We start from the raw sequence: 8,681 nt of genomic DNA on the forward strand, positions 1-8,681 counted from the left end.
ATTTCAGATGAGTTGTTCCAGAGTTATCATGCTCACCGCTGAAAAAAATTTATTTTTGCAAGACGGCTATATTTTCTTTATTTTTATACATTTAGACTCAAAAAAATTATTATAAGTACTTCAATGTATATACTATTAGATGCCATGAAGCACATTTCAATAAATGTTTGTCTATACTGCTAAAAAAAATCGTGAAAATCATCTTATTTTCCGCATCCCAACTGAGTATAACCCCTTAATAATGCATCAAAATGTTAATGGCAAAATGACGACACGCGATGAGCAAGCATTTCATACAAAGTATCATACCGGCAACATAATAGCAAATTGATAGCACGTTTATTTTACATACAATCAAGATGCTATCACTTGCTGTCATCAAATTTAGAATTTACGTGAAGGCAACATACATTTCGCATAATGAGAAAGCACCTTGTCCCTAGTTTGTCGACATCTACTGCAATAACTGACAATAACATGACGGCATTTGGAATTTATTTGGCTATATGATGTAAAAACATATATGCTTGAGCTTTATTTGAACGTGCATGTGTGTCAGAAAAGTCATTTGTGCAAGTCAAAATAACTGCAGTTTTCTAACACACATGTTCAAATAAGTTTGCACAAACAGCTTGCGCAAGCGTATTTGACAAATTTGCTTGAAAGGGTGTGGCCGGTTTAATAATGAAGACAGAGAGGGGGAGGGAGGAGGGACGGGGGAGAGAGAGAGAGAGTGTCAAGAGTCACGATCTTGGCGCTAATTATAATAAAAGCACATATACTGTAGCATGAGATCGACTGTGTATCTTTTTAATGAAACTTCTGTAATTTATGGCCGTTTCGAGTTACTGTTAAAATGTAAAAGTTTAACAGTTCAACAGTTCTTAGAATAACTGTCTAGACTTGAGGTCGCCGGGTTGCGCATTTCATTGCATTAGCAATGAAATAAACGAATGAATTATCGATAAGACCAGATAAGATAGACACGTAGCAGAAATAGGTATAGCTATCAATACAACGACATAAGTCGGTTAATAGCAAAGTAATTTTTCCTCACCACACACGCCATATTCCGATAGCGACGAATTCGAGACGGTGTATAATGCCTGCCTCGGGAAAACATCGCGCAACATGTTCTTATATGTCTTGTCTCTGTTCTGATCATGAACGATGTGTATCCGTTGAGTGAAGGTCCCACGCTCAACGTCCTGTCCGGACAATCTGACATGGTGACCCTCCTTCAACAGGCTGAGGAAGGCCAAGCACTCCCCCATCGCCCAGTCAACCTGCCGGGACTCCATCAGTTTCGCTCGCCTATCCATCATTCTCAACACCTATGTGTTCGATAGACAAATCCAAACATAATACTAGTTTACAAAGGTTTTATGCAAGAGCATATAAAAATAGAATAATTTAAATACTGTTTCCAGAATAATTTTCGACGCTGAGTCCGAATCTACTATCAAAATATGTATTTCCATCAAGTCTGATTTTTAAGACATAAAAAAACATAAGAAAAGACATTTTTTCCCACATAGTGAAGTTTTATTAAAATCAGAAGCGTTAAACGTTTAATTTTGTTTTTAATATGATTTCGAATTTTCGTCTTGATACCCCTGATAATGTTTCTCAACTGTCTTATCATCAAATTCTTGTGAAAACTTTACCTTGCTTATTATTTGTTCTAAATTATTTAATGTAAATTATTTGTAAAAAATGCATATCTTAAAAATTAACATCCTAGATCTTAAAATTAATATGCTACCTTATTCTCTAAATTTGAATCAGTAGATAATCACTGATATATCAAATTTAGCGAAGTATGCCACTGGTAATCAGTGAATGAAATGTGAGATTCCTAACCTAGCTAAGTTTTATTATTTGATGTAACTAATCTTGTTTTAGTGTATAAATTCAATGAATATAGTATTGAAAGATTAAAATTAACCTGCCACTATCAGTATTTTAGTTATATAATACTGAAATATTCTTCCTTTTTTAGTTGAACTTCATTGATTATCCAAGTATAGCCACTGCGGGTAATTATAAGCAGGGTTGGTTAAAAAAACGTTTTAAACGTGTTTTAAACAGTTTAAAACATGCTTAATTGATGTTTTTAATATGTTTTAAATATGTTTTTTTATAGTACTGTTCAAAGCATATTTGAAGCATTAAAAACATATTCAAGAAGAAACATAATATGTTTTATTCTTAAAAAAAAACATTAGTCTTTACCAACCCTGATTATAAGTAATTATGCACTGATTCAAATTTAAAGAATAAAATTTCGAACTGATGGAATTGTTCTAACGACAGATTTGAAATCAGCGTCCCAAAATACGCTGTGAAAAATATGTTTAAAAAAATTGTTTCCTTTTCTTGCACTTATTTAAAATTTGAACTAGTGTAATCAATCTGAAACTTGTTCCGCCCTTAAACCAACCCACGCGTATTCCTTAGCTAATTAGTAAACTTTATAAAGTTTAAAAACTCATATAGAATCATTCATGAGTAGTGAGATAAATTAAACTTGTCAGTCGCAGATTAGGAATTTATACGTAAGATAGAATAAAAATTAATCCATTTCGCTCCTATGGTGTAACTCGTATGACTTGTAACTAACTTGAACGTGCGACTCAATGTCCTTCGGAGGAGTGGATACAGCATTGCATATCGTTTTAATGGTCGCGATGTCGATACCAGTCGGCGGAATTTTATTTTTTGGAGATTGATTCGAGAAGAATTCAGTCCAGGGCACGTCGTGCCAGTCGCTCATTTGCATCGAGCTGATCGTCTGCGCTTTCCTGAATTCCTCTTCGCAATGGCTCACGTACTTTTCTATTTCCTACGCACAAAAAAAATTGCACGTGCATATGCAGAATTAAATGACAAGATTTAAAGCAGTTTTAAATTATTGTCTTCCTCAACCTCCTTTGCGAAAGCTTCTGTTATCACACCCTCTTTAAGTAGTTTGTTGGAGTATATAGACAGAACATTAGGGTGGTCTTTTATTCGCTTGTACATGAGCGGTTGAGTTAACATCGGCTCATCCATCTCGTTGTGCCCATTTCTTCGGTATCCAACGATGTCTATTACAACATCGTTATGAAAAGTAGCTCTGGTGATAAATTAGTAAGTCTCCTTTATTAATTCTTCTAATTATTTAATGCACTTATAATATGTTTTTATTTTGACATTTTATTGTGAATAATTTTCAGCTTTTTTACTGCAGGAACTAATTATTTGCATAATTTAGATATAATTTCTCCTCGCAAACAAATTTTTTGAAAAGAATTTTAAAAAATGTTATTTACTTTGCAAAATATGTTATCTTAAACAAATTTTATATTAATTTATTTAGCATTTATATTACTAATAAGCTTCCATTCTTTAAATAAAACAGACGCTGAGATTAAACAATTAAAAAATAATAACAGCTAAAATAGAATCTTTTGAAGTAATACACTAAAGATTGAAAAATGAATAGCATTGTAATTTACCGATATTCGCTGGCCACCTTACTGCAGTAAGTCACTAAATCAGGATCATCAGCATGTATGTGAAAAATAGGAGCATTAACAACACGTGCGACATCTGTGCAATGCTCACTAGATCGTGAATATCTTGGATCAGTTGTAAAACCAATCTAAAATTATTAACATACATTTAAAATAAATTATTCTCATTTACTAACGCTTTATAATTATTTGAAGTTGTTTAACATTTTGTTATTTAGCGTTTAATAATTTAATGTTAACAAAAATTAATGCATACAAAAAGTATATTTATATTAATTGATGCACCCAAGACTGATTTTATTTAAATATTAACTTTGATTTTAATTTATATATCTTGATGTGAATTCTTTTTTAAAAAAAGCTTTTAAGTAATTAAATGTTAATTAAAGTCTACTCAGTTAATTAATTTCGAAAAATTCGGGAAATATTGTCAAAGAGAAACTGTTATCCCTACTTGATTGTTAATTACGACGTGCATGACGCCACCCGTTGTATACTCCGGTAAATTGGTGAGATGCATTGTTTCGTAAACGACACCTTGACCGGCAAAAGCGGCATCACCGTGAACCAATATAGCCAATGATCTTATGCCGTCTGAAAGAATCTTATTTTTAGGATTTATTTAAAGGAAGTCTATTATCGTCTGTTAGAAAATTACACATCTTTGATACATACGTTTAGAGTCACCTTTCTCGACTTGTTCGGCACGAACACGACCGACTATGACCGGATCGATTGCTTCCAGATGCGAAGAATTTGCCATTATGGCAACAAGCATTTTCTTCTTGGTTCTACAAAAGTCGCAATAAATCAAATATGATAAATGTTCAGACTCTCTACACCCCTTTGCAACTTGGAATACAAGTTTCGACATCGATGCTTGATGCTTCGCATATTAAAACTGACTTTGCATTGCGATGGTTTTTTGCACCTTTCTAGTAACTTCTCTGAGTACGTCCCGAGATGATACTTCACGTCACCAGAACCGAATCCTTCCAGAGCGATCGGGTTGAACTGAGTGAATAATTGGCTCATCGGTTTCAAGCAAATATTCGCCAAAGTATTTAGACGACCACGATGTGCCATACCAATAACTACAGTTTCGACTCCTGGTGAATAGGATAAAATAAAAATAAAATAAAAGGTACCCCCCCCCCCTCCCTCCCGTTAATGAAACATGCCGTCAATGGAAGCTCAGGAATCGCTTTGAAACTTTACTTAAACTAACCTGATTCAAGAATTAATTTAATCACCTTTTAGCGCTGAAGTTTCCATGCATTCCGCCATGGATGGTATGAACGATTCGCAACCTTCTAACCCGAATCTCTTCTCCGTTCCGTATTTCTTTGCTAAAAAGTTCTCGAAAGTTACGGCTCTCATGATATTCATCCAGGTCCACTTCCGGTGCTCCGCAGGCAACTTCCAAGCGCCCGGTATCTCAAACTTTTCTCTCAACCAATCTAACTAATAAAACACATAAATGATAATTCTACATGTCCTATGTATTTTATGAAAATTACTTTAAAACCTATACATCCTCTAAACAAACATAAAAAAATTCCTAGATTAATTAAAGTCTTCACAAACGCGCAATTTCATTTTTCATACTTTTCATGGAGCAGTGATTCTTTTTTTAGAATCAGTTTTAATAAACATCTTTCTATTTCTTTGTTTCTGGCTATCTTTATATTTATTACTTTAGTTGTTTACTAAGCTAAAGTCTGAATTCAAATAGATATTTTATCTAATACAGCTTGTAATCAGTATAAAACAGTTTTGTGTAATCTAATCTATCAACAAACATTTGCACGACAAGCTCAAGATATCACATTCAAGTGCAATTTCAAAAATGTTATTCTATAAGATGTAAGCTATCATTCTGCAAATACTATCTGTATACACGGAACAATTTTGCAGAAGTATTTAAAAATTTAACTAGATATAATACACACAAATCCAAAAATAACTTTATTGGACTATCGAAATAATTAATAGAACACTCAAACTGGTTGCTAAAATGTCAAAACTTTTGCAATATTGTTCATCGTGCTAGAGTTTCTCGCATAATTATTTTAATTGATTCAAGAAAATTATTTTTGAATCTGTACCCATCTAAATTTTTTAGATACAAAACCATTCCTTTCGTATAACAGTAAAGCGTGAATGCTTGTAATAAAATATCATCGTTCCTCTTAATTAAGATCGCGTCGTACATACCATGTTGAGATCATGAATGTACGTGTATTCGAGACCTAGATGACCGCAATAAATCTTGTTGAGTCTCGTCAGTATCTCTCGCAGTGGTAAGCTTCTCTTGTCGCCCCCAATAACGGTCAAGGATGCAAGAGGGAATTCTCTATTCATATCCGCCTCCGTCATTCCCTTGAGATGCTGTCGCACTACGATCGCAGGTGGCAAGTTTGCGGTACCCTGCAGCTTCGCTGACTCCGGATTCTGTATACCTAATGGATCGGTATCAGCTATCAAGTGACCACGTGCCTTTAAACGAATAAAAAGAATAAACATGGATATATGGGAGTGCAAGAAGGTGCAAGAATTTCACATAAGAAATTGGTACTTGATAAGCTCGGATCGTAGCATTAATATCGAGTGCACTAATTATGTATTGATCTCCCTGCATCTGACTATCCGATTTACCCCGAACGGACTCTTTCAGAAAAAATGATCCTGTTAGACATTTATCCGAAAAAATAAACATGATTAGTTCTACTTCTAATTGGTCCACAGAATGCATTTATAATTATTATGGATATAATATAATATAAATTGTTATTATATTAATTTATTTTTTCTCTCATAATCATACAATGTGATACGAAATAATTATAAAATCATTATGCAGCTTTCTAAATTTTTATAATTATCATTTAAATATTGCATAAATTATAATTATTAATATTGTAATTTTCATACTAATCCCCTGATAGAGAAATTTATTGGCAATACGTTGGTTAGAGATATATTGGGTCAATATTATGCCAATAAATTACGCTCTTAGAGTCATATCACTATTCCAGCAAACACAAAGTTACATGTAACATATCCGTTAGTTGTAATTTCCCACTCAACAATATAACTGTAATATAACACATATGTTATATTACAGTTATATTATTGAGTGGAAAATTACAACTAACGGGTACGTTACGTGTAACTTTGTGTTTGCTGAGTATCAATCTAAGGAAACGACTGTAATATGGGATTTATCAAAACTCACTCTTGCCTCCTTTTAAATTTGGTGCTATTAATTTAGAAGACGAACTGACGCGTATCAAACTGGGCTTGGAAGAAGGAAAGTCCTTAGGACTTTCCGCATGGATTAATTTAAAATACGTGTCCCACGAGGAACTTACGGACTTTCGATCTTTGAGCCACGCCTTGTATATATGATCCAAGTACTGGTTATTGATCATGTTAAGCACGTTATCCTTCCTATCGCCATTGTCACCGTCGTATTTGCGGCGTGCCGGGATATTTTTGTGAAATTGCTTAGTAATTGATCTATATTTAGGATTTTTCCAGCTGGAGTAAAGATAGTGTACAAATTGTCGGTATAACCACGACACGGATTGTGCTTTCCGATAACATTGCACTTTTGCGTACATGGCCCCATTTGTCGCCGCGGCACATATGAGTGCTAGAACAGACGAGAAATAACGAAAATGTCGAACAACCGAGAAATTTTGAAAATTCTATCTCACAATCCGATTGAGCGAACGGATAATTGTATGTACGATATTATTACTCTTTACGTCATCGTGTGGAGTTCTGATTAACCTTTCGATTTCTACATCAAGGTTGTGGCTAAATTCGCGATTGATCTTCGTTTCGGATGAGAACTCAGAGAAAGACTTGAAACGAATTTCATGTCCTTGTTGCTTGAAAAATTTATTCCTCAAATGCGTCTTATATATAAATTGCATTTTCATAAAAGTGATCTCTTTCCTTCAAATTATTAAAAAAAATGTATTATTTAAAACACAAAAAATGTGTTATTTAATTATATCTAGACGATTAATTTTACATAATTTGATGATACGCTATTTGATGATATTTTATATAATTTAATATAATTTAATACATTAAAATAAATTAAATTAATAATATTTGTAATTCAATAAAATTATTTAACATTTTATTTTATTAATTTAAAAGCATTTAATACTGACTGTTAGTTTTAAATTAAACAAAATTATGTATTATGTATAATTTAGCAAAATTAAGTATTTGATTAATACTTAAATTGACTACGTATCTAAAAATTTCACAAAATATTCCATTTTGACATCGTTCAGATCGAACAACAAAAAATTTGACTTGCTCAAATTCAATTCACAACTATATCTAAATTATAAGCTAATATACACTTTCATTTACAGGGTACGACATCCTCAGCACTTAGCGATCACAGAGTCGTAGAGATAAATTCTGGAAACGATTTACAAGAAAAACATTTCGTTAGCAATCGCGTCATATCGCACAAGGTATTTCCCATTTTCTATATCTTATGAAACTTAAAAGCTTTAATATTAAAAAATTCAGTTTGTAACACAAATAAACATCCACCGTATTTAGCTGATACCTTGAAATGGCTATCATTATTCTTGTATTTCAATTCTCGTTAAAAATATAAGCTATATCAATTACATTTATCTGATCTAATCTGTCTGCAGTATACGATATGGAACTTCATTCCAAAGAATTTCTTCGAGCAATTTCGACGAGTGGCAAATTTTTATTTTCTACTCATGACGATAATCGCGGTTTTTATACACTCGTCAATTTCGCCGTTAACCAGTGCCTTGCCTCTGTCGTTTGTCATTTTAGTGACAGCATGTAAACAGGGATATGAAGATTATCTACGCTACAAAATAGATAAACGAGATAATCGGAGATCAGTCAGTGTCATCCGTAACAAGTGTAGACAGGTTCGTCACGCGCGTTGCCTACGCTAATTATAATGCCCTAACTTAAAGATTTCATTAATTTTGACGCTTATAGTAATAAAACAAACAAAATATAAATTTACAATATTTCTATATTTACAATAATAAAATTTTTAATGTATTTCCGGGAAGAAATGTTTTCTATGAAATTATATAAAATTACAATATATATATTATAATTTTATATATAATTATA

At 32.7% G+C, this 8,681-nt stretch overlaps 2 protein-coding genes across 3 annotated transcripts in view; one reads left to right on the forward strand and one right to left on the reverse strand.

The window, feature by feature from the left end:
- LOC108762812 (2-oxoglutarate dehydrogenase, mitochondrial) overlaps window positions 1–7,335 on the reverse strand; it is a 12,408-nt gene extending 5,073 nt beyond the window's left edge. Inside the window, exons 1-11 of one of the 2 annotated variants that reach the window (XM_018510005.1) lie at window positions 6,757–7,335; window positions 6,097–6,188; window positions 5,736–6,017; window positions 4,772–4,982; window positions 4,450–4,627; window positions 4,194–4,309; window positions 3,973–4,112; window positions 3,501–3,646; window positions 2,929–3,118; window positions 2,624–2,845; window positions 1,058–1,334 (exon numbers count right to left, since the gene is read on the reverse strand). In XM_018510005.1, the coding sequence (XP_018365507.1) occupies window positions 1,058–1,334; window positions 2,624–2,845; window positions 2,929–3,118; window positions 3,501–3,646; window positions 3,973–4,112; window positions 4,194–4,309; window positions 4,450–4,627; window positions 4,772–4,982; window positions 5,736–6,017; window positions 6,097–6,188; window positions 6,757–7,144 (2,242 nt within the window). In that variant the 5' untranslated portion in view covers window positions 7,145–7,335. Of the gene's footprint in view, window positions 1–1,057; window positions 1,335–2,623; window positions 2,846–2,928; window positions 3,119–3,500; window positions 3,647–3,972; window positions 4,113–4,193; window positions 4,310–4,449; window positions 4,628–4,771; window positions 4,983–5,735; window positions 6,018–6,096; window positions 6,207–6,756 lie in introns of both variants that reach the window. The other variant, XM_018510004.1, reaches the window with a different exon arrangement.
- Window positions 1–8,681, forward strand: part of LOC108762811 (probable phospholipid-transporting ATPase IF) — a 24,863-nt gene that overhangs the window by 6,974 nt on the left and 9,208 nt on the right. Inside the window, exons 3-4 of the mRNA XM_018510003.1 lie at window positions 7,919–8,023; window positions 8,213–8,467. Of these exons, the coding sequence (XP_018365505.1) occupies window positions 7,919–8,023; window positions 8,213–8,467 (360 nt within the window). The remainder of the gene's footprint in view (window positions 1–7,918; window positions 8,024–8,212; window positions 8,468–8,681) is intronic.

The sequence above is a fragment of the Trachymyrmex cornetzi genome, unplaced genomic scaffold, assembly GCF_001594075.2.
Source record: "Trachymyrmex cornetzi isolate Tcor2-1 unplaced genomic scaffold, Tcor1.1 scaffold321, whole genome shotgun sequence".
NCBI classification, from domain to species: Eukaryota; Metazoa; Arthropoda; class Insecta; order Hymenoptera; family Formicidae; genus Trachymyrmex; species Trachymyrmex cornetzi.